The sequence below is a fragment of the Verticillium dahliae genome, genomic scaffold, assembly GCF_000150675.1.
Source record: "Verticillium dahliae VdLs.17 supercont1.11 genomic scaffold, whole genome shotgun sequence".
NCBI classification, from domain to species: Eukaryota; Fungi; Ascomycota; class Sordariomycetes; order Glomerellales; family Plectosphaerellaceae; genus Verticillium; species Verticillium dahliae.
This window is the reverse complement of record NW_009276930.1, coordinates 553,107-576,077: the sequence shown is the minus strand read 5'-3', so window position 1 is coordinate 576,077 and position 22,971 is coordinate 553,107. Positions and strand designations below refer to the sequence as shown.

The 22,971-nt window shown below is 55.9% G+C and overlaps 9 protein-coding genes across 9 annotated transcripts in view; 5 read left to right on the top strand and 4 right to left on the bottom strand.

The window, feature by feature from the left end:
• Positions 1-1,891: 1,891 nt before the first annotated feature.
• Positions 1,892-4,071, top strand: VDAG_05820 (uncharacterized protein; the record flags this gene model as incomplete). Its single annotated transcript, XM_009655217.1, has 4 exons — positions 1,892-1,899; positions 2,227-2,312; positions 2,400-2,769; positions 3,015-4,071. 4 exons carry the CDS (start codon positions 1,892-1,894, stop codon positions 4,069-4,071), a joined length of 1,521 nt encoding a protein of 506 aa, XP_009653512.1.
• A 551-nt stretch (positions 4,072-4,622) lies between these two features.
• Positions 4,623-5,642, bottom strand: VDAG_05819 (WW domain-containing oxidoreductase; the record flags this gene model as incomplete). Its single annotated transcript, XM_009655216.1, has 1 exon — positions 4,623-5,642. The coding sequence occupies one exon, from the start codon at positions 5,640-5,642 to the stop codon at positions 4,623-4,625; it is 1,020 nt and encodes a 339-aa protein (XP_009653511.1).
• Positions 5,643-6,754: 1,112 nt separating this feature from the next.
• VDAG_05818 (retinol dehydrogenase) lies at positions 6,755-7,739 on the top strand (the record flags this gene model as incomplete). The annotated part of the gene is made up of 3 exons (XM_009655215.1): positions 6,755-7,069; positions 7,124-7,305; positions 7,366-7,739. The coding sequence occupies exons 1-3, from the start codon at positions 6,786-6,788 to the stop codon at positions 7,737-7,739; spliced, it is 840 nt and encodes a 279-aa protein (XP_009653510.1). The 5' UTR covers positions 6,755-6,785.
• Positions 7,740-9,010: 1,271 nt separating this feature from the next.
• On the bottom strand, positions 9,011-9,583 carry VDAG_05817 (uncharacterized protein; the record flags this gene model as incomplete). Its single annotated transcript, XM_009655214.1, has 3 exons — positions 9,011-9,123; positions 9,177-9,316; positions 9,372-9,583. The coding sequence occupies 3 exons, from the start codon at positions 9,581-9,583 to the stop codon at positions 9,011-9,013; spliced, it is 465 nt and encodes a 154-aa protein (XP_009653509.1).
• A 1,768-nt stretch (positions 9,584-11,351) lies between these two features.
• On the top strand, positions 11,352-14,985 carry VDAG_05816 (uncharacterized protein; the record flags this gene model as incomplete). The annotated part of the gene is made up of 5 exons (XM_009655213.1): positions 11,352-11,367; positions 11,536-11,738; positions 12,126-12,150; positions 12,727-13,300; positions 13,356-14,985. 5 exons carry the CDS (start codon positions 11,352-11,354, stop codon positions 14,983-14,985), a joined length of 2,448 nt encoding a protein of 815 aa, XP_009653508.1.
• A 411-nt stretch (positions 14,986-15,396) lies between these two features.
• Positions 15,397-17,469, bottom strand: VDAG_05815 (xylulose kinase). The gene is made up of 2 exons (XM_009655212.1): positions 17,351-17,469; positions 15,397-17,213 (listed from the first exon to the last, which is right to left on the bottom strand). Exons 1-2 carry the CDS (start codon positions 17,406-17,408, stop codon positions 15,562-15,564), a joined length of 1,710 nt encoding a protein of 569 aa, XP_009653507.1. The 5' UTR covers positions 17,409-17,469; the 3' UTR covers positions 15,397-15,561.
• Positions 17,470-18,651: 1,182 nt separating this feature from the next.
• VDAG_05814 (uncharacterized protein) lies at positions 18,652-20,661 on the bottom strand (the record flags this gene model as incomplete). The annotated part of the gene is made up of 3 exons (XM_009655211.1): positions 18,652-19,349; positions 19,446-20,072; positions 20,445-20,661. 3 exons carry the CDS (start codon positions 20,659-20,661, stop codon positions 18,652-18,654), a joined length of 1,542 nt encoding a protein of 513 aa, XP_009653506.1.
• Positions 20,662-21,261: 600 nt separating this feature from the next.
• On the top strand, positions 21,262-21,561 carry VDAG_05813 (uncharacterized protein; the record flags this gene model as incomplete). The annotated part of the gene is made up of 1 exon (XM_009655210.1): positions 21,262-21,561. The coding sequence occupies one exon, from the start codon at positions 21,262-21,264 to the stop codon at positions 21,559-21,561; it is 300 nt and encodes a 99-aa protein (XP_009653505.1).
• A 1,067-nt stretch (positions 21,562-22,628) lies between these two features.
• VDAG_05812 (NAD-dependent deacetylase sirtuin-4) overlaps positions 22,629-22,971 on the top strand; it is a gene marked incomplete at both ends in the record, with an annotated part of 1,347 nt that continues 1,004 nt past the window's right edge. The window contains one exon of the mRNA XM_009655209.1: positions 22,629-22,844. Within this exon, the coding sequence (XP_009653504.1) occupies positions 22,629-22,844 (216 nt within the window). The remainder of the gene's footprint in view (positions 22,845-22,971) is intronic.

Genomic DNA, 22,971 nt, shown 5'->3' with positions numbered 1-22,971 from the left:
GAAGCCCGCGTTTTGACTATGTGGAGGTTCTCGCAGAAAAGCTCCTCGTGATCCTTTCACATTCGAAGTGCTTGCGAATTGCCAAACCAAGATTAAGCAGAGTGTTATGTCTACGTAGTAGTCGAATGCTAAACAATAAAAAAAGACCTATCACAATAATCCAATGTCGCTTCAGAATATGATCCCATGTGCGCATCAAAGGTGGATTGTACACGGGAATCCTTCAAAGCATTAAAAAATATTGATTAGAAGGGGGGGGGGGGGGGGGGGCAGGTCGAATGTACAAGGTACTTCCTCTGGGACAATTGGCTCAGGCTCTGGCCCAGTGGTCGTGTAACGCGACCGAGGCGCGTGCACCGCCAACGTGTGGCTCAAGCTCTTTCCAATTGTCGTTCCCTTGACGCCACACGCTACACGCCACACGCTACACGCCACACGCTACACGCCACACGCCACAATATGTCAACTCTTGTCCTGGGGCCTGTTCGCCGTGGGTGCTTGTTCCGTCCAGCAAACGACCTATTCACTGACGGCAGGAAATGCCTCTGCGGCTTCTACTCGAATCATCACCTCCTAGAACTCTCAGTCTGCCTACAGACAGTAGGCGACGCTGAGAGTTGCCAGATCTGGTGCAAGGAGAGGCGACCCAGGATTGCACATCCAGAATCCTTCCTGCCATACTCGGAACTGAGTGTTTGTCGCGTCAGCCTGAGCCAGCCTATACCAACGTGCGCTGTCCTGAGAAATATTGAGTCGATCCGAGCTCATCATATTGGAGCTGGAGTTGGGCCTTGGTTTCGGTCTGTTGTTTTCGAATTCTCTAAGATGGATTCGGCACGGGTGAAAGGAGCCTAATTTTGGTCCCTTCGGCTTGCCAATGCCGGTGTTTAAGGGGACACAATAGTTCTATGCCAGGACCATTGCGGCAGGGTTCCATTGGTTTAGATGTCCTTGTATCGACGTAGAGCAGCTGAGGTCATGGAAGGCCACTGAGAACAGGTCGACTGATACCACAGGAGTCTCGCAGCGAGTGGAGGACAAGCAGCTATTGTTCCCTGGGAGCCTCTCAATAGGTGGATTGATCCATCTCCTCAAAACGTAGCCTGTTGGCCCTTCTTATGTCTATCGTCTACCTTTCGTGACACTCAGTCCCTTCCCTGAGGACTCTACAGCCAAACACCAAATGCCCGCCAGCCGGCTTCCTGGCCTCACCTCGGTCCAGACTCTAGCACCGAAGATTAAAGTAGGTACCTCAAGCTTGTCTATCGATCCGGCATCAGTGAGAAACTGCTTAGTGATTTCATCAGGAGGCTTGATATTTGCGACGAGGTCTTCGGCGATGAGGCATCACGCATGCAGGACAAAACAAATACAGCGTCACTAACGGATGGCCTTATAGCTAGTTGCCTCCAAATATGGGCTTGATGTCTTCTGCGCGCCGGGGCACGTCAGTCACTCGGCGTCTCATATTGAAGAACACATCGAGGGCATGCTTGAAAGGCCCGGATTTTGCTCCGGACCTATGTCACCTCAATCGCATAGATCCCCGTGCGTGGCTTAGCTGACGTACCATGGCCTCAGATAGCATACCTCCAGCAGCTGTCCCCTTGAGGATTCGATAACTGCACTCTATGAAATCAGAAAGGGTGGCGAGCCCAGCTATGTTTGACTCTCGGAACGCTCTGCGAGTACGGTCGGGCCTAGACGGGCCTAGTGGTGGCTCTCACACAATCGTAGGCGTGGTAAGGCAAGCTCCTCCAGGCATGAGGATGGTAAAGCGAGGCTCGAAAAGACGGACTCTGCGATTCTCATAAAGTGGTCGAGCGCTCGACAAAGAATATATGCATGAAGCCGGACAAAAACATTACACCGCCATTCGAAGAGTGAAGTAATGGCTGTGTGAGTAGCGATAAGTAAGAATTCCGACCACCACCAGCTAACATGAATGAAGATTTCCCTTTTATGGGAAAGAAGTCCGTAGTGAAATAGAGTTTGCGCTAGGACACAGGTAGGGGCATGCATTGCGCGTGGCGTATGTGTAGGTCTTCCTAGGCCTTATGTCCGGGTCGAATATCCGAGCAGGTGTCTCTCGTCAAGCTCCGACTTTCCGTCTCTATCACATCCTTGATTGTTTCCCTAATTCGGACGCCCTGGAACATACGGTCCCTCGTTTCCTCTGACAATCATACTGAAACTGGACACGATTTGTACTCTACGTACAGGCAGATACCAGTGGTCCAGACTCCATCTGAGTGGTCCGGGACTTGAGCAGACGTTCTACCAATCGAACGACCTTGCAGCCGCACGCCTGGGTCAATGTCATCCCCATCCAAAGGTATCTATCGCCTTGCACATCAATGGGGCTCATTAGAGCGGAACGATACTGACATGGCCGCAAGCGGCTAAAGGGCTGGTCTTTCTGACCGTGGACGCCAACGGTCAGCCGGCTGCTAGAGACCGTAAACTCATAAGGAGTCATGTTATGCGGGGGAAGAACACCCGTACACGAGGTCTTCCTGGTCGAATGAAGAGCCGCGGCCAGACTATCGCTATGGAAAGCGAACGGTCACAGCATGCTTCAGGAGGCAATAATCATTCCGAAGAGTCCCCCCAGGCTCAGGCACGACATGAGTCGCTCAACTCTACGGTGCATGCTCTGGCCCGAATTGGACACCAAGGCATGATCCCCCGTGCCGCCAATGTCTTCACTTTCATCAAGTTTCCGGAAGACATCAGTAGTACTTCGCGTACCTTGCTATGCACATGTACGTTTATCCTTTCCAGGAACCAAAAAGCCCTCCGCCTAACGCCTTCTGCCTTCCAGACTTTTCGCACCTGAAAGATACAATGTACCCGATTGGAAGGCACTCTCTTGCTGACTCTACCAATGCATACTGGTTTCACTGGACTCAGCTCGACTTGGCCTACCTTCACTCCATCCTTTACACGACGTCATTCTTTTACGATAATTTGAAAGGAGAGCAGAGTAAGAGAACGGAATTCCACTCGTATAGGACGATTCAAGAGCTCAATAAACAACTGGCTGATCCTACAACTGCCCTGACCGACTCCACAACTACTGTCGTTATGGGTATGGCTTTGATGGCGGAGGGCTTTGGAGACGTAGAGTCCGCACACCTGCACATAACGGGTCTCAAGCAAATCGTCGCCCTACGCGGTGGTATGAAGTCGTTCGCCAACAGGCCTCAGCTTGAATCCAAGCTTCGCCGGCAAGTCTTCGCTCTCGCTTGCCAAGTTCAGCCTATCATGATCTGGTCAACGTTGCTAACTATGAACGCCCGAAGAGCTGGTCTAGTTTACCACATCTGCACCGGCGCTAGTCCTGCCTTTCACCAAGATGCTGCATCTTTCGATTCAGCTTTCGACTGTTCGCCTGAACTCACAAATCTCAAGCCATCGGACACGTCCTGCTTCTCCCGCTCGCGCTCTGTGGCAAGAGCTTTAGAAAGGAGGCTGTACATCATCTGGAAGGATGTGCAGGGTCTCTCACAGCTCATCAACGATAGCCACGAGTCCGGTCAAAAGATACGGGAGATGTCGCTCGAGGACCTCATGACATCCGTTCAGTCCCGCCTGCTCATGCTGACATATACTGATAGCAATTCTCTCCCAGAGCTTCTTCGGCTGTCACTTCTCGCGTTCTTGACAACCGTTTTCTGGAGTTTCCCTGGCATCAAATTTGAGTACCCGCATCTGGTCCACCAACTCCGACAAGCTTGCCAGGCCTATACGCCCGCTACGGCAGGAGAGAGCTATCTCTTCGCCTGGGCTTTGATGGTAGGGGCAACATCCGTGTTCCACGACCTTGATCATACCTGGCTCCGAAAACGATTGCGCCCTCTGATCCCAGAAAACCTAGGGACGACGTGGTCCGAAGTACAGAATAGCTTGAGACAGGTCATGTGGATCGAAAGTATTCACGACGGCCCCGGGATAGAGATCCTCAACATTTGTCTTGGGGAACCCGGGGACGGAAGTATTGATGCTCGAGGGAACACTGTATTGCCAGTGCTTGATTTGGAGCAGAGTGAAGAGGCCTTTCACACGTAGTCCGCAAGTAATAGAATATGGGTTGGGGATCCCAATACATCTGGAATGTGGCCCTCTGCAGCTTGGAGGGCCGTCCGCAGCTCCTTATATACACGTTCTCGTAACCCTTGGCCCCTAATCGGCCCCCTGTTCGGTCGCTCCGCAAGGCCACCTGATATTGATATGAGTGGCCGCTGGATATGACACGCAGTGTCCCTGGCGCAAAAACGTTCTCCACGAGCGGAGTTCGTAATTGTGTTGAGATTGATTGTGGATGATCTATGCTGCACATAAGTGCTCGACGGCACATTAGGGAGATTTGTTTTTCACGTCTGGAGGCTAAGCATAGTTACGAGGGTAGGTTGAGGTATCTTTTACTGGTCCTGACCGATTTGGAACAGGGGCAGTGAGACATAGGGTCGTAGCTCACACTTGTACATAGAGAGCGAACCCTGAGGTTATTTCTGCGTTTCGGTCCAGTGGTGTACGAGGCACGGAGGCGGGTGCCTTGATACTATTCTCGGCTCATCTGTTTTAGATCAAGAACCACGTGCGCTAGAGTCCGAGGTCTATCACTCGTCTTCAATGCCCACCAGCTTGTTCGACTTCTCCCAAAGCTCCTTTGCAGCCTCCTCATCGTAAGCCCAGGGGGCGTATCCAACCTCGCTCTGTAGCCAATGCTCACTGATTTCCGCTGGCCCCTCCTCAGCAAGGTTGCTCAGATACCTGCCGCCTCGGCCTTCCCATTCGTTGCTCAGCGCAGCGTAAATGGTCGTGGCCGCCCCCTGGCCTACGCTCTTCATTCCCTTGATGAGCGCATCGTTCGTCGCGAACGACGCTAGGACCTCCTTGCTGAGATATTGAGAGAGGTTGGTCTGGATGATACCCGGGTGCAGAGAGAGGCCGTGCAATCCCTTGGATCCGTATCGCCTTTCGACCTCGTTGGCGAAGTAGATGTTGGCCGTCTTCGATTGTCCATACGCAGTCCAGGGTTCGTAAGGATCCTTCTCAAAGTTGAAGTCGTCGAGACGGACCTTACTATAGCGATGGGCCGAGGAGGCCACAGAAACTACGCGCGATTGGAAATCAGGCGTGGAGGCTGCGAGCAAATCGGGCTTTAATAGTTGGAAGAGGAGGAAGTGGCCCAAGTGGTTGGTGCCAAATTGGGCCTCGAACCCGTCCTCTGTCTTCCACTCGGGTGTGGCCATGACGCCGGCGTTGAGGATCAGCAGATTAAGCTTGTCGCCCTTATCATGGAAGGCCTTGGCCGCTGCTCGTACCGAGGCAAAGGAATCCAGACGCAACTCTATGGCGTGTATAGGGGCATCGGACTTGGGACCGGGTCCGTTCTTGATGCTTTCGATAGCCTGCTGGGCTTTGGCCGAGTCTCGGGCAGTGATGTAGAGAGTGGCGCCAGTGGCGTGGATGGCTCGCGCTGTCTCGACACCAATACCAGAGTTTGCGCCCGTCACGAGAACGACCTTGCCGGCGAGCTTGTTGAATAGGTCTTCATCCTCAACGACCTGAAGAGCTGTAGGCCGCGCATCTCCAGGGCCCTGGGTGCTGACGTGGGAGGCGGCGTACCTAGACATTGTGACGGATGATGGATAACTTCTCAAAAAGTATGGCTTATGCGGTGAAATGGTGGTTTTGCTGTAGTTCGTCAAGGTTTGTGGCCGAAAATATGAGCACGGAAACACCTCGCTATATATCCCCAGTGTATGCTGGGCTCTAGACACGTCAGCATACACGGTGAGCGTAGAGGGGAAATGCCGTACCTAGTGCCGAGAGTCAGGTGAATGCGAATAAAGCATTATTACAAAGCTCGGAGGAACCAAACCCGTGCTCTGTAAACAAGCTGCTCAGTAGGAAGAGTCGAACATACCTTGCAGAGGGTCGCTTCATGATTCAAAGTTTGGCTCGGATCACAGGGTGGTTCACTTGCGTCCTGGTTCCATAATAAATTCGAGTACACATGCAGGGAAGCCCCGAACTACATGAAGTGTCCGTATCGTTCCAATGTCCCGCAAGTTAGCGGGTTGAAGCATTGTACATGCCCATGTAGGTCCACCACTTGGTGGTGCGTTCTCGGCAGTATTGGACTCCGTTAACTCCGCGATAGACTTGAAGCTTAGGCATATCAACTCCCCCACACAACTGTTGCAGACAAGCTCTAAGGCAAACATCAGGCTGCATGCTTGTCATGTTGGTGTACTCGACTCATCCGTCGCACAAAGCATACTGACATCGAGGAGTCTTTTCACAGCGCCCCCTACTCAAATTACGGCAGTTACTACAAGAGAAAGCAAGTGGGCCAGAGAGACGTCTTTTCGGGTACTTTGGTGTGTAGATTACCAGCTTTACACGTGCATCCACCGGGTCTTTCGTTTGGGAATGCATGCAGTAGTGCAGACCACGTTGGGGAGCTAAAGCCGCCTCCATGATATGTAGCTTGGAACCGTACGTAAGCTAAGACAATTGAAGCCTATCGACACGCCCCCTCTGACCGCCATCATCCTAAGGCCACAGCAGCAGTCTAAACCTGATCGAGTTTGTGGTTTTACTTTAACGTGCTGATTGATCAGCACGTTCTCGAGATCCCAGTCTAGCACTTTGAGCACAAAGGCGCACGGCTCATGCGTCGTTTACGTGACAGAAAGAAACTATAAAGGATCGTAGAGTAGCCCGCTCATAGATCTCTTGCAAACACAAGCTCATATTCTCACCTTGAAAACATGGCTCCTCTCGTCTGGTTGATTACAGGCAGTTCCACTGGCTTCGGTGCCGAATTCGTGAAGGCGCTTCTCGCTGCAGGAGACAAGGTCATTGCCACGGCGCGCAACCCCACCAGCATCGAACATTTCCAAAAGGCGGGAGCATCGGTTCTCAAGCTAGACTTGACCTCAAGCCAGTCCGACTTTGAACAACTGGCGGAGCAGGCCATTGGCATCCATGGTGGTGTGGACGTGGTAGTGAACAATGCCGGGTACCCACACTTCAGCACCATCGAGGACGATAGGTTTGATGGCTCCATGTCCTCAACCAGCATGTTTACCTGTCTAACTGTGATTAGCCTCGAGAATTGGAACAAGGTTTTCCAAACTCACGTGTTCGGCCCTCTCGGCGTCGCACGAGCTTTCCTGCCGCACTTTCGGGAGAAGAAGGCTGGGAACTTTGTGTTCATGGGATCGATTGCGGCCTGGGGAGGGCGGCCAGCCGTTGGGGCCTACTGCAGCTCCAAGGCGGCTCTGCGAGGTTGGTTCCGCCTTCATCACGCTCCCACGCAGCGATGGACTGACTGACCTATTTCCGTAGCCGCGGTTGAGAGTCTGAATCTGGAAATAAAGCCCTTCGGCATCCGGACGCTGCTTGTCGAGCCTGGGTACTTCCGAACCGAGTTCCTCAATGAGAAGAATGCTGTCTACGTTGACACCAAGATCGATGACTACAAGCCTCTCGTCGACAACATGTACCCACAGGCGAAGGGAATCCATCAACAGCAGCCCGGCGATCCTGCCAAGGGTGTGGCGCGCATTCTCAACGTCGTCAGATCCAATACGCCCGGTGACGATTTCCCCGTCAGTCTGGCCTTGGGCGACGATGCTCTTGACACAATCCGGAAGAAGTGCACCGACACGTTGGAGCTGCTGGACAAGTGGGCGGACAAGTCTTCGAACACGTCATTCTGAGGGACGACGAGATTGGGCGGACTAGTCGAGGTCTGCAGACACGATTCTCCTCAGGCTTGTATGATGAGCGGGAAGGCCCTTGCTGCTAGTCCTAGTGTAGCAGGAGATAGCTGGCCGCAGAATAGCCCGCAAGTTTTGCTTCCCGAATCTTTTTGCTGTGCCACCCGCCGTGGTGAAGGACTGTCCCAACTACTCTGATTCAGCTGCGTTGCTCACTCAGCTGGGGCTTGATCGTCATCTCGACGACGTGTATGATTTGCTGCCCCCTCGGCCTTCCCGATGTCTTACAACAGCTGTTTCCCCTCATCCGGTGCCGTCTGTCTCGGCTATCACGACCCCCAGCCCCAGGACCCACAGTGGTAAACGCCACAGTTGGTGCTCTGCCACAGCTTCCTCAAAGTAAACCGAGTTCAACGAAAGTGCCCGCGCTCTGACCGTCCAAGATGTTTGTGTGTAATTGGAGGTATTGGGAGGCACTCCAGACCATTACATGTATGTCCCTTGCAATGACCTGCCAAAAACACGGATTGATCTCGAAACAGTAGTGAAAAGACACCAAATTGCGATGTTTTACCTAATGCAAGATACTTTTCGGTACACGAGACTGAGGCGTCAGATACCTTGGGAGATCCTGCAGATCGGCCTTTGTTGGTATCTGCAAGGCGAAAAAGGGCAGGCTCTTGGGCCTCATGCATAGGCACGTCGTTGAGATTGGCGTTGTTTCTGTGTCTGGATTAGGTTAGTCGAGATTCTTCTGCCTTAGCTTGAGCCGGATTTCCCCATTAGGCAAACAATCAGGAAACTCAACCAGCCACTAGTGGGAGTATGGGGCTGGAAATGCAATGCAATGGGGGTATTCATCTGACGAGGGCATGCAGTACTGAAGGTTCACCAGATACCCATTTTTCTGGCCTCTGCCACTGAACCAATACAAGAACCAACTTGAACCCCCATTACTTACCAATTCTGTTGATACCCATTTCTACTAGTGTGTTAATCAAGTCACAGGGCTTCGGCCGAAATAGGTGGGGCGTCACAGGATATAGCTGCTAACGATTCACGGGAAACCAAGCCTTTCCTCCACCGAATTCAGCTATTGCAAAGGTAGGTATGCATTATCTCTATTTCAGAGGCGTTCTTGGCAGAGGTGCCAGCCGTCCGAGACTCCCTGCGACGCGTTCGGGACGCAGACGGCGGTCAACGAACTGGACCAGAAGTGGGTGCTGTCCTGGCCCTGCATTCCCAACACCTGAAACGCCATTCTCGTAACCCTACACCAGCTGTGTCACAACACCACAGAGCAACTTTAACTGACGCTTCCTCTCCATCAGTGTTCCTCCTAGTCTCTGGTCCAATTCCTCCAGGATCGCGTTCAACGGTTGTGCTACAGCAGTAAGCGAAAACGTCATACCTCAAAGGGAGCAATCACGAACTTACAGTTCATACGATTAATTTCCGCCAAGGTCTCAGGAAAACCCTCGATAACCTCCCCTGTCCGCAAACTCCGTAAAGGTTTCAACATCTGTCCTGCCTCTTTCACAGTGCTGTTGAGAGATCGCGCCAACGCATTTGCATCCCTATTAAAGAACCCAAGTTAGCTCGACCGCAAGACAAGCCCTAGGCATCACTCACCCGGCTCTAAGCCTCACTTCCAAGGCATCAAAGCGGTGCTCAAAGCGTTCAAAGCGGCGTTCCAACCGCGCCTGCCCCTGCTGCAAACCCTCCATTGCCGCTAATATTTGTGCACCGCCATCAAGAGCCGGAAGATTGGGTAGCAATGCACTCTGCTCAGCAAGTGTAGTAAAGGCACCCGCAACTTGGCGGAAATCGGGTTGGCCTGCCATCGCGACCGTAAGAAAGACTCAGAAGTGGTGATGAAGAAGAAAGACTCAGAAGTGGTGATGAAGAAGAAAGACTCAGAAGTGGTGATGAAGAAGAAAGATCAAGAAGTGGTGATGAAGAAGAAAGACTCAGAAGTGGTGATGAAGAAGGGAAGTTCAAAATAAGGAAGGCATCCTCACGCGTCCCGCGTTTGACCACTTCCTGCCCAGCAACGCCCCACTTCTCCCAAAGATGACAAACGAAGCAGCCTTAGTCAGGCACGCACAGACCCCATTGTCTCCAGACTCTCCTGCCTCCACACGATTTCTTCCCAGAACTACAGTGTCCCAAGACAACATTCCTATCGTCCTGGGACTTCTTTATCCCAAAAGTAGCTCGTCCCAGCACCCTCTACGTCCGAAAACAATTCAACCTGTTTCGTTGAAGAACATAACAGACTAAGCACAAAGGCACCGGCCACGTCCTCCCGTCCCAACATCACATTGTCCCAAGACTTTCCTGTCCCAGTACCACACTGTTCTAAATCTTTCCGCACTGTCACACCCCAGTCACATGCTATCAATAAGCAGCGCTTCAGAGACGCCAACAGACAAGTCGTTCAAGATCACTGGGGTCCTGCAGATAACCCTGTCCGCCAACGCGAGCTGCTCGACAACATAGTAGGACACCTGGAAACCCTGTTAAAACGTCCATGACAGACACTGTGCTGACCATGCGACTCGAAGTTACCAAACGCTCTTCACCGTCGAAAAGAACTTGACCAGGGGCAGAGCAAACCTCGCTCCGCGAGGCGGCAGTCTTGTCACATAGGCCGGATTTTCCGTGAATGCCACGAATGGCCCGTGTATCAAATAGACTACCTACTGGTCAAGCTGAGCCTACCTTCCGGTGAAAGATCGACCGAAATTTCAGTACTGAGGTAGGGGTGTGGAATACTGACGATAATTCTGAAGTACTTGCACCTCTCAGGAGCGCACAAGGAGCTGAATTGCAGCTGCGATGAGCCTGTTGCTTACGAGGATATGTTGCTAGGCTCGTGTGCAAAGTCGATTAACGGTGTCTTGCTCGAAGCAGGCTTCTCCTTGTACAATATCTTGGAATGTTGGTCTTTTCTCACATGGGGGAATGCTTATGGCGTGTTGTTGAATGTCAAAAAGCACCTGCGGAGCCATGGGACTGCGGCTTAACTTAGAGGGCTCGGGACCATGAGATTGCGTATGTAAAGGCTGCAAAGCCCCTCTTAGTTGCGGCAGGCTAGGATTCAGATGTATTTCTACGACATACCTCAAAATTGACTGCGTACATCACCTGCGAAGGACTTCTCCACTCTCCTCGTCCACACGCTCTGACGGATCAGCACAGCCAGGCTTATGCACATGGGATACTTCTTGTCCTCGACTGCTGCAGCTTATTGGGCGCGCCTGGTCGGTCACGTAGATTGTCTCAACATCCTTAGCCACAGATAACCAGCAAGTCTATCAAAATCTATAGAAGTATAGAGACAGCACAGCGTGAAGCCTCTGCGCGTCATTCATTTGATTGTTTTAAAAGCCCCATTTATGTACCCTCACCAAACACATGTAAGGACCAAAGACGGCAACAGCTCACTACGCTTCAAGGACACCTTCACCGACGTACTCTGGTATAGTGATCGATGTGTTCCCCGCTACCTGAGAAAAAGTTGGCCGAGCATCACTGGCCAGCTGCGTGATATGAGTTCATAATTGACCTCAAAACAAGGATTTACCCTACTTGTTGCTGAAAGGAATCATGCTCTTTAATGAGAGTAAGTACCGTAACGGGTCAGAGGCGTGGCGCTGAACTACTCTCATTGCTTCGGCGTGGAGGCGCAATCTCTGCAAAACATTGATGAATGAGACCTGAAAAACATTTGTTCGGCTTGACATCTCCTTCCACCGTCTGGAGCACCAATTGTGTAACTTCTTCTCAATAGATTTGTTGCTCAGGCCTTGTCTCGTGTCGAAGACTTCATCGAGTTTTACCATTTGTCGCTACAGATTTCTCCGGGTCATTGCACAGGGCCCAAAGAATGAGATAAAATTGAGGGTAAAAAGCTATGCATACTATCATCTCACTATAATGTGCCTTGATGCTGTTCCCTTTGATATTGCGTATGGACTGCTCCATGTGCTGTCTGTACGTCGTAGAGGTCTATATGGCTTGCGGCTCTAGTGAGGGCACAGCCGCTGCTTGACATGTTAGCAGTTTCTGCATTCACTGAGACGGCCTGAGCACGGAATATTGCAACTTCTGTCATACTTAACAACTGTATTTTTGTGCATCTCGGCTATGGGCACAAATACGTTTTCGCTCCTTCCTCCTTAGAGCCACCGCGCCCCACATACACTCAGTTGTCAACTCCTCCGCCAACTCCTGGCGTTCTGCTTTGTTTCCTTACCTCCACCACCCACTTTCACTTTCACTCTCCCGCGTTCTTCAACCGGCCCCCAGTTCCCAGTCTCTCCGCGACCGCCTCGTCTACACGACTTGATCTTTCTGGCTCTCATTAGTCGACTTGCTTAGGCTCCACGCTCATTCAGCAAATCAAGTAAGTCTCGGTTGGTTCTTTTCTGCACGCAATTTCATTCAGTTGCCGGACGGAACACTCTCAAGCACTTGTTTTTCAAAGTCGTGTTTTCTTAGTACGGAAGCTGCTCTTCTGGCGCTTCTTTGAATGCTCTCCTCGTCTGTCATGTTTCCTCCTCTGATTCACACAAGAGCGCGTTATCTTGTTGTTCCTTCCTTGTCTTTACATGTGCACACTTCATATCCCAGCAGACCACAAACAGCATCTCTCGTCCTCGTTTCTGCCTCAACATTGCGAGTTGTCATTCTTTTGCAGGGCATTCATCATCCAATCACGAACCTGAAGCTTTGTCAGTTATCTCTTGACTTTGGCTCTTTTCATGCTTTAAGAGCTGCCTCTCGGGGATGACATCGCAACTTCCGCATTGTCGCCATCTGATTTGTCTCTTATTCCGTCCTTCATATTCTTTTCGTGTTAAGCGGGTCTCTTTGGTCAACCAGTAACTAACCACACTTTTAGACACTCTCTGACGAGCAGTCAAAGCAAGCGAGTCCAGCCTGTTTCCAACGAACAAGATGTCACACTAACATGGCGCAGTGGAGCAGCACACTGTCAGTGTTCCTGACAAGTTCGAGTACTACGAGGACGTGTTCGACTACCCCCCTGAGGACGGCTTTTCGGTCACTCGCCCGATGGCCGCCCAGAGTGTCCGCGTCAAGAAACATCGCTCGAAGGGCTACCTCCCTGCTTGCGGTTTCATGACTGTGTTCATGGCCCTGGTTCTTGCCGTCTTTGGCCTTGGCCTTCTCGCCTCTGGTATGCGCATGCACGCCTTTTCACGACAACATCTAACATGTGCAGGTCGTGTCACCTTCAATGTTCGTGTCGAAGATGCTGAGGATACTTTCCCTCAGCTTGCCCGCCGTGACTTCCACGCCACTTACAGCTACGCGTTCCCCAACACCACGGTTATCACTTCGACTGCTGGCGCTCCTGAGGCCTATGGCTCCCAGACCACCTCCGCTGTCAACACCACTGTCTCTAACAGCACCGTCTCACTCACCAAGACCGCTACCGTGTTTGCCACTGTTTCCCTCGACAGCACTGCTGGTATTCAGGCCACTTCTGACGCTCTTGCCCTCACCGGTCCTGCTGCCTCAGAAGCTGTCACGTGAGTCTACAAATCTGGCCCCTTTGCCTTTTCACAGGCGCTGACATGGTCGTAGCACGACTGACACTGTGGTCGCTGATGATACGGTTGTTGAAACCATCAACGGCGGTACCATCACTCGTTACCGCAATGCCACCCACACATTCACCCAGTACCAGACCGTCACCTCTGGTGTGACCGAGGCTATCGTCGAGACGATCCTGGCCACTGAGACTGCCGAGATCGTCGAGACTGTGATTGGAAGCACCCTGACTGTGATTGAGCACAGCATGGCCACTCTCACGGTGACGGTCGATGCAGAGGAGTCGTCTGTTGTTGCCCCTGAGGTGACCTCTACAGTCATGGCTTCTGAGGAGTCGTCTTCCCTCATTCCTCCCCCTGTGACTTCCACAGTCACCGTCTCTGGTGGTGTCTCGTCTGCCATCTCATCTGACGTGACCACCGAGGTGGCCTCCTCGTCTGTCTCCAGCAGCTTGAGCACCTCTAGCACCTCCACCACCGAGACCACCATCACAGTCACTCCCACGGTGTCTCTGACCACGACTGTCACGGTGGAAGCCCCCACGGATGTCGCCACCATCATGGCCACCACCACGGTCGTCGGTGGCACCACGACTATCCGCGTCACCCGCGATCACACTGTCTTCACTACCCTCATCCCCGTCCAAACTGAGGTCCCTGAGACTTGTGCCGCCGGCCAAACGGTGTTGATCACTGTGACTAAGGTCGCCAGTCCCGTGCCTGTCGAGACCACAACGACTGTCTACCCTACTACCTCTGTGGTCACTCACACCCGCCACGGCATCGTGACAGTCACCTTTCTGACGACCGAGGTCCAGACCGTCGTTCAGACCCTGTCGACTGAGTTCGAGATGACCACTTCGGACGTGCTCGCACAGCCAGGTACCCCGATCAAGGCGTCTACCACGTCTTCCTTCTCGTCGGAAGCCCCCGTCACTGAGACGCAGGTCCTCACCCTGACGGAGACGGACATTGCCACGCACACCGTCAGCATCATCGAGTCCGCGGTCCTGACGACCAAGGTCTCCATGTTCACTACCATCACCGTCCGCATCGGCACCACAACCCTCCACGGCGGCGTCGTCACCGTGACCGTCGAGCCCCCCTCGTCAGCCCCGTCCAGCCCCGTCGCCGAGGACGCAGACGTGCAGACCGTAACCAAGACCGAGTACGCCACCGAGCACCTCACAGCCCCAACCGCCAGCGACGCCGCCCACGAGACGAAGACAATCTACGCAACCGCGACCCAAGAGCTGTCCGTCACAGTCACCAACCCCATCGTCGTCTCGGCCCCGATCACGCTCTACAGCACCATCACCCACACCGCCCTCGTCACGCACACCCTCCAGACCACCATCGACGGCACCCTCATCGAGCACGCCGCCACGGCCCTCGAGACCAGCACCGAGGTCCTGACCCTGACGCGCACCATCGGCCTCAACTCGACCGTGCTCGTCACAGCCGGCCTCAGCACCCACGCCCCGCCCCCCGCCAACGAGACCCGCTCCCTGCACGTGTCGGGCTTCCTCCCCGGCCCCGGCGCCAACGCCACGGCGTCGCTGGCCTGGCCCGTCGAGGTCTCGGGCGGCGAGAAGCGCGCCGACGCGCGCGCCAGCGTCTTCTCGCTCGTCCTCGCCTTTGCGGCGCTTCTGTGCCTTTTCTAAAGGAATGTCCCTCGAACCTGTTCCTCCCTCATCATATGAGGGGGCGGCAGCGTGCTTTGGCGTGGACTCTTTCGTCTGGAGGAGTCTGGCTGAAGCAAGCAGGGGCACCAAGCCTTGGGCTTTTGAACCGAGGCAGGTTGTGATTTTTCGGCGTTTCAGGCTTCATCGCGCCGGCGTGCGCTGGATCTTCAGGGAGTCAACTGGCCAGTTCAAGCCGGCATTCTTGGTCTCTAGGTTAAAAGGGTTTGGAATCGAGGCTTTCCCCTGGCAGTTGGGCTACTCTTCTCTCTCCCTCAAGAGGGAGCATGGATAGTTTGGACTCAATGTGGGAAGAGATCCTTTCTCTCATCGTTACCTTAGGCTAGGCAAAACAAATTGGCAGTTTCATCCCGATGGCGTTTTGACTTTTGTGACATTTGTAAAGTGTTTGGCATTGCGTGAGACGGCCGTTCAGTCATTGTGCTGGCTTTCCCGTTTTCTGCTAAACTTGCCTGCCAGTGATCTATTTACCCATCATCCAACACCAGTGATCGCCGTGAGACGTTATGAGGGACAATAGAGAAGACAACAAGAAACTCAGTTTTTCGCAACCTTGAGAATCCTCTTCTCCATCTCCTCAAACGGATCAACAACCTCTCCGTACCTCTCAAACACGCCCTTCCTGTACCCGACGTCAACCCTCTCGACAGCCTCGTCCTCCTTCCACCTCGCACCGATGAGCTCGTCAAACGTCTCGCCCTCCTTCCTCTCCCGCGCCCAGACGGCCTTGTAGGCGCCGCCAAGCGCGCAAGCGTTGCCACCGACGTCGAGCCTGTAGACGCCCTCGGCGCCGCCGAGGACCTCGCCCAACACCTGGCCGATGGCCGGGTTCAGCGAGCCGCCGCCGACGAGGTAGATGCGACGTGGCTGCGCGGGGAGCCCATCGCTGGGGGCGTGGACGAGGTTGCGGCTGCGGAGGCGCATGCTGAGGGCCTGGCTCTCGACAATGATGCGGGCGTCCATCTCTGGCGTCCATTCCTCCTTGGCCTCGGCAAGCGCGCCGCTCGGGGAGAGGGTGTGTCGGTAGGTGCCGGCGCGGATGTTGGGCACGATTTCGGGGCGGGGGAAGTAGAGACCGAGCTTCCTGTCGTCCTTGTCCGAGGCGGCACCGAGGACGGGCGTCGAGGTGACGGCCTTGTTGAAGGCGGCCCAGGGGTCCCTGTCGTCCTTGCCGATGCGGTCGCGGATCTGCTCACGCGCGAGACCACCGTTCTTGTAGCACAGCATGAACATGTACTGGCCGGGGGTGGTCGGGTGGTTCATAAAGTGGTAGCTGGCGTCGGGCTTGTAAATGGGCGTGATCATGAGAAAGGTGCTGCTGGTGCCGAGGGAGACAATGGCGTCCATGGGCCGCAGCGGCAGGGCGAGGATGGTGGCTGGGTTGTCGCCGGTGAAGGGCGTGATGTGGCAGTCGGGGGCGAAGCCGTGGCGGCGCTGGAAGTAGGGGGCGATGGTGCCGAGAGAGGCGCCGCCGTCGTGCTCAGGTTCGCCGAGCTTCGCGCGCAGGGCGGCGGCCTTGTCCCCAGCACCGCCGGCAGCGAGGGAGATGAGCTCGTCGGACCAGGCAGCCGAGGGAATGTCCCAGAGGTTCATGCCCGTAATGTCGCTGATGTCCAAGGGGGCGATGCGGCCCAGGAGCAGGGAGGCGAGGAAGGAGGAGATGAGCGATATGCGGGCGGTGGCGGCGTACATGGCGGGCAGCTTCTCGCGGAGGCGCATGATCTGGGTGCCGGTGAAGCGGTGGTGGGCGGCGCTGCCGGTGACGTGGGCCAGACGCTGGGCGTCGCCGAGGTGCTCGTCGAAGCGGTCGCACTGGGCCTGGGTGCTGCCATCCTGCCAGTTGGGAGCGTAGGGGTGGGAGAAGGCATCGGTGAGCTGGTCGACGAGGGCCTTGGCGGGGTCGAGGTTGGCGAGCAGGGACTCGGCCTCGGCGGACCAGTACGTGCTGCCGTGCTGCTGGCAGGAACCGGAGATGCCCTTGATGCGGGCCACGCTGTCGGGGCTCGTCTCGCGCAGGCGGTCGAGAGCAAGGTCGAGGGCCTCGAGGAAGAGGGCTACGGGGGCAAAGACTTCATGTTCGGCGTCGTTGGTGAGGACGCCTTTTGTGATGTTGTACTTGGAGCCAAAGTCAGCGTCAAAATCGACCTTGACCTCGGCGACGACGGTGAGGTCGGACTGGACAACGATGGCTGGCTGGTCAGCGTAGGGTCCGGTAAGATTGTGGTAAGGTCGAGGGGTGTGATGGGATGGAGAGGAGGACGTTTTGGAGGGCAGCAGGGCAGGCGAGGCAGGCGAGGCAGGCGAGGGGATGAGGGGCAGGAAGTACCTTTGAGCTGCTGAGTCGACAGGTCGAACCCAAGATACAAGGGGCCCTCAGCAGACATGACGGGCGAGGAGGATGCAGAGTCGGAAGAAACAAGAAAGGAAAAAAAAAAAAAAAAGGTCAAATGGGAGAAACAGGCAGAAAAGACCAGGCTCTTGGTCCTTTAAACACCAGACCCCTCATGTGCGACCGTTATTTTTTTCCGGGTCAGCCCATCATCGTGACGCGGGGATGGCGGCAGTACCTCTCTGCGTAGGTACTGTGTACGTGTACGTGTCTGGGTCCAGGCTGCTCAACGCAACAGCCTCCGAGCTCAGAGTGACATGCACATGTTCGAGGGGCAGAAACGGGGACCCTCAGCCTTGGCCGCCCGAGCAGGGTGGGACCCCTCATTGTGCTTTGCTGGCCCGCTTGCCGCAACATGTGGCTGCAAAGCGCCTCGACGCGATTTAGGCTAAATGCAGGCCTCCCTTGGTGCCAAAAGTGCCTTGTACAAGTGCCTTGTACTAAAAGCGCTGGGTGCTGAAAGCGCTGGGTGCTAAGAGTGTTGGTGCTAAGAGTGTTGGTGCTAAGAGTGCTGGTGCTAAAAGTGCTGGTGCTAAAAGTGCTGGTGCTAAAAGTGCTGGTGCTAAAAGTGCTGGGTGCTACTACGTGTATCCTTTGGGCTAGCCTTTGGTCGAGCTTCCCAGCGAGTCGGGTCCCCAGCGAGTCGAGTCCCCAGCGAGTCGGGTCCCCAGCGCCTGTGCTGCCGTGGGCTCATGCGCGCCAATCGTCATCTTGGCTGGTGCCATCCCTCGGAGTGTCGCCTTTCGAGCTCTTGGCTCTTGGCACTGGGGGGTCCAGGCTGCCAGGTCCCGATCGTGTCTTTTTTGTCCGAGCATCCCCGGGCGTGGACGCCATGTGGAGAGCCCGACCGAGATGGGAAGGTCGAGGTGGCCTCCGACGTCGGCGTCGACAGGCATTGCATCATCATCATAAAAGCATCGCAACGGCCCAGTATCAGATCAGGCTGGGATGAGAAGAAGATGGTAATTGATGCCGGCAGAGCTGCCTTGTGTGTCTCCCGTCAACAAGCGTGGGCCAAGTGTAGCCTCAGCCCGATCAGAAACCCCAAAACGCCATTCCCACGCAGGACGCACCTGCACCAGCCAGCCAGCCCTGTCCCAGCCGTGGCCGGCTTTTTCTGGACTACTCGGGAATTCAAATGCCCAAGTTGGAAAGCCATGTCTCCAGACCAGAATTGGATCACCTATCTGCGGCTGACAAAAAGACGAAAAAAAAAACAAAAACGGCATATCCAGCCCTTACTGGTGCTTCTCATGTGCATGACCATTGCCATTGCCATTGCCATTCGCGTGGCTGTGGCCATTGCCGTTGGCGTGTTCGTTGCCGTTGCCATTCGCGTGCCCATGGTCATGGTCATGGTCGTGCTCGTCCTCGTCCTCCGACTCGGGCGACGCCCGCTGGCTGACCTCGCCCGAGATATACTCGTCAAACTTGCCAGCAACGGGCGCCTCCTTGGGCACGTAGCGGACGCGCACACGGCGCACACCGCGCACCTTGGCGCCGACCCTCTCGCGCACGGCAGCCTCGACCTCGCGCGCCTCGTCGACGGTCCAGTCGCCGGGAACAGCAAGCTCGACGTCGACGAGGTAGTTCTGGCCGCTCTTGACGCCGGCGACGTCGCGGACCTCGACGTCGCGGCCGACGCCGCGGGCGTCGAGGCTCGCGCGGGCGTGGCGCGTGACCGAGGCGCGGACTTCGTCGTCGATGCTGCGGTCGGCGAGCTCGTAGAGGGCGCTGACCGTGTTCTCGGCGCCGGCCTTGACGACGAGGAGCGAGATGAAGAGGCCGCCGACGGGGTCGAGCCAGGCGGCGTTGGAGAGGATGTTGGCGCCGAGGACGACGGCGAGGGTGACGACGCCCGTGAGCGAGTCGACGCGGTGGTGCACGGCGTTGGAGGCGAGGACGGACGATTTGCGTTCGCGCGCGACTTTCATGGCTGCTGCTGTCAGTTTCTCTTTTCCTGTCTCTGTCTCTTTCGTCTGCGTCTCTCTCTCTCTCTCTCTCTCTCTCTCTCTCTCCAGCACAAACTTACTTGCGTGGTAGAGCCACTCCTTGATGGCCACGGTGCCGGCGGCCAGCCACGCGGCGTGCAGACTGGGCCCGGCATGGCCGTGGCCGTGGCCGTGGCCGCCGTGGCTGTGGCCGTGGTGCATGTGGGCAATGGCGTCGGCGGCGGCGGCAGGGTCGAGGAAGAAGTGGGCGTGCAGGGTCAGCAGGCTGCTCCAGAACATGAAGAGGCCGCCGCCGAGGAGCATGCTCGAGACGCCGAGGGAGCCCAGGCTCTCGACCTTGCCAAAGCCGGCGGGGAAGGCGTCGGTCGGCGGCTTCAGGGACCACGAGACGGTGGCGAGGGTCAGGACGTCGGAGGCGAGGTCGGTCAGCGAGTGCCAGGCGTCGGCGATGAGGGCCTGGGAGCCAAAGGCGTAGCCGCCGGCGCCCTTGGCGAAGGCCATGCCGAGGTTGGAGAAGAGGCCGATGCGCGTGATGCGGACGCCGGCGTCGTTCTTGTTGGAGGAGGTCAGGTACGTGTTGTCATGGTGGTGGTGGTGGTGGCCGTGGCCGTGCGAGTGCCCGCCGTGGGAGCGCTTCTGGTCGGCGCCCATTGTGCGGGTGATGCTCGCGGACGCTGTCGAGGGGTCGGGGAAGAGTGGTCGCGTGACTGTCGGCGCGGGCGGTCGTGTTCGGCGTGACGTGGACAGGAGTGGTGGTGGTGGTAGTGTTGTGGTTCGCGTCGGCAGGGTGCTGTGGCAGCGAAAAGCGCGTCGGGAGCTAGGTCGATGTTTTGGGTCAAGGGGGTTGTTGGTGGTGGTCGTGGTTGTGGCGGTGGCGGTCGTCGTGATGGAAGAGACGGGCGGCCGCAAGGGATGGGGCGCAGTGATGTAGCAAGGGGCAAGGGAAGACGAAGGAGTGAAGGAAAGGGAGCGACGACGGGAGGAAAAGGAGCGAGATGTGGTAGTAATAGTATTGGACAAGACAGAGACAGCCAGTGGTTGAGGTTGATGTGGCCTCTGTCTCACGGAAGGAGACGAACAGAGTTGAACGAGGCGACGGAAGACGGGCCTCCAGACGGACGGATACGTGCCGGTGGCTGCTGCGGACGTCACGCCCACGGCGACCGTTGGGGAGCCTCGTACAGCGGGCGCAGGCGGGGGTACGCAGGCGCCCCAGCGCTGGACGCTGCGCACGCGTAGGCCACCGCCAGCCAGGCGAAGGCCGCCAGCCAGGCAGAGGCGGGCCTGGGCAGACATGACAAGCAGGCAAGGTACTCGCTCCCTGCCAGGTAAGGTACCTAAGGCAGGTAACCCAGACACTTCGAATAGGTACGTACAGTGGTACCTCAGCAAAGTGAGAGAGGACGAGCGTGAGGGGAAAGGGAAAAGGGGACGAGGGGGGGGAGTTCGGGACGACGGTGCCGCGCGTTACATGAATGCTTGTATGCCCGTACCAGAGAGAGCGAAGGCCGCACAGAGGGAGGGAAGAAAAAAACACGATGCCAGCTCTGTGGTGTGTATTCTCCAGAAAAGAGACGCGACGCCATTGACTTGATGTCACGCATCTGGGTCCTCATCCGACTCCGGCATGATTCGATTGCGCACCACCAGTACTGTACATGTACCTGTTCGTACCATAAATCAGTACATGTACATCAGTACAGCACCCAGCACCAGCGCCCCTCAGGCGGCCCCCTCATGCCCCTGTCCCCTCATCAGCCCATTCTTGGCACACGCCCCGCCCTCTGCCCTGCCATCGACCAGGAGAAAAAGGTACTTTTCAGTCTGCTGCGAGCCGCAAGAGTACGAGCCACACAACCCCACATGCTGCGTCAGCTTCCCTTTTCTTGATCCTACATGTACAACGAGTCTATGGCCTACAACTCCATGGGCCATGCACCAAAGCAACGGAGGCCGCAGGCCGCGACGACGGGACAAATCTTCAGCCTGTCTCTTTCCACCCCTGACTCAAACAAGATTCGCGGCCCGTCACAGACGCCTGCCCACCCCACATTGACTTCAGAGGTCAGCAGCAAGGCCACCATCTTTGCCATCGCTGCTGGGCTTCGTTCTGGCAACGGGATGTGGGCGGTGGGGGCGATCCGATCTGGCAGGCAAAGCGCCACAGCCTCCTGCGATGGGGTTGCTGCGCTCTAGCTGCCCAGCAGATTCATCCCGCATTGCTGTTTTTGCATAGTTAGCCCGATGGCAAGGCCGTTGAAGACGGTTGATACAGTAGTTGGCGGTGCTGACAGCTGCAGGCCGGACATGTTGTCTCGAGCCCCTTTACTTCTGCCTTGACGCACATGTCACTTACATTAGCTTTGCCGCCACTACCTATTACCTTGGCTTCGACTCCAGTGGTACTGGAGCGTATTCGAGGTACTGGGCCTTTCACTTCGTTGGATAGGGTGTTCAAGCTTTGAGGGTGGGATACGGCGGGGATGAGGTTTCCATGGCAGTATTGTTCCTGGGCATGGAGGTCTTAGGCATGGAGGTCCTAGGCATGGAGGTCCTAGGCATGGAGGTCTTAGGCATGGAGGTCCTAGGCATGGAGGTCTTAGGCATGGAGTTTGGAGTAAAGCGTTGAGAGGAGGTCAAATAGTACCGACTCGCAAAAGATCTGCTATCCAACTGACAATCCGATTTGGACATACAAGTCTGTTGTACTCAAGCATGAGGACCAAAAGCCATGGCAAGATGCCTGACTTGGAGTAAATCATTCTAGGTTACCTCTAGAGGAAGGTCATGTGAAGAGGAGTCCGTCAGGCGCATGTCCCTGCAGAGCTTAATGCAATGAATTACCTGCACATTTGAATCCGAATACATCATATTGATGGAAATGAGAAGTCCATACCATGATTGCACCTCGCACACAATTCTTAACATGAGCAAGATATGACAGATGAAGTTGCCTCTATGTCAAGCGTCAAGCCTCTAAGCCAAGCTGGGTAGAGGCGATGGTAGCCCCACCTGGCCAGCCACAGCGCCACAGACCCAGTGTCGCTCGAAAAGCACCGATCCATGACGATACGCTACATGCACCAGCCGAGCTTCACGTTCAACACTGCCAAAAAGAAGTACGAGCCCGCACGCAAGAACGCGCGTTCAAGTTGACGAGTGCACGGTGAACAAATTGGTCTTGTAGCAGCACAGCCGTCCGACTCGACAGCAGGCACGACTCCGACACGCGCCGACACGAGCCCAAAGGCATGACGTCCCCCATGGGCAAGCCTCTCATGCGCATCCCCTACACCGAGCTCTTTGCGCCGCCGACCCTGATCCCCCGCAACGCAAACACCCTCCCCGGCGCCGTCGCCGCCCTCGCGCGCTTCCTGACGGCGCCGGTCGCCGACGGCCGGTCGCCGACGACCGTCATCCTGTCGGGCGCCGGCCTCTCCGTGTCGAGCGCCTCGCCGACTACCGCGGCGCAAGGGCACGTACCGCGTCAATAAAACGTACAGGCCCATCTACTACCACGAGTTCCTCGCGAGCCACGAGGCCCGCAGGGCTACTGGGCCCGCAGCTTCCTCGGCTGGCCCTCGCTGCAGCGCGCCCGCCCCAACG

Excerpts from the sequence above, each read along its gene's own strand:
- VDAG_05815 (XM_009655212.1), bottom strand. The coding sequence starts at position 17,408 with ATGTCTGCTGAGGGCCCCTTGTATCTTGGGTTCGACCTGTCGACTCAG. Across the intron at positions 17,214-17,350 it reads GTCGACTCAGCAGCTCAAAG|CCATCGTTGTCCAGTCCGAC; the intron begins GTACTTCCTGCC and ends CTGACCAGCCAG.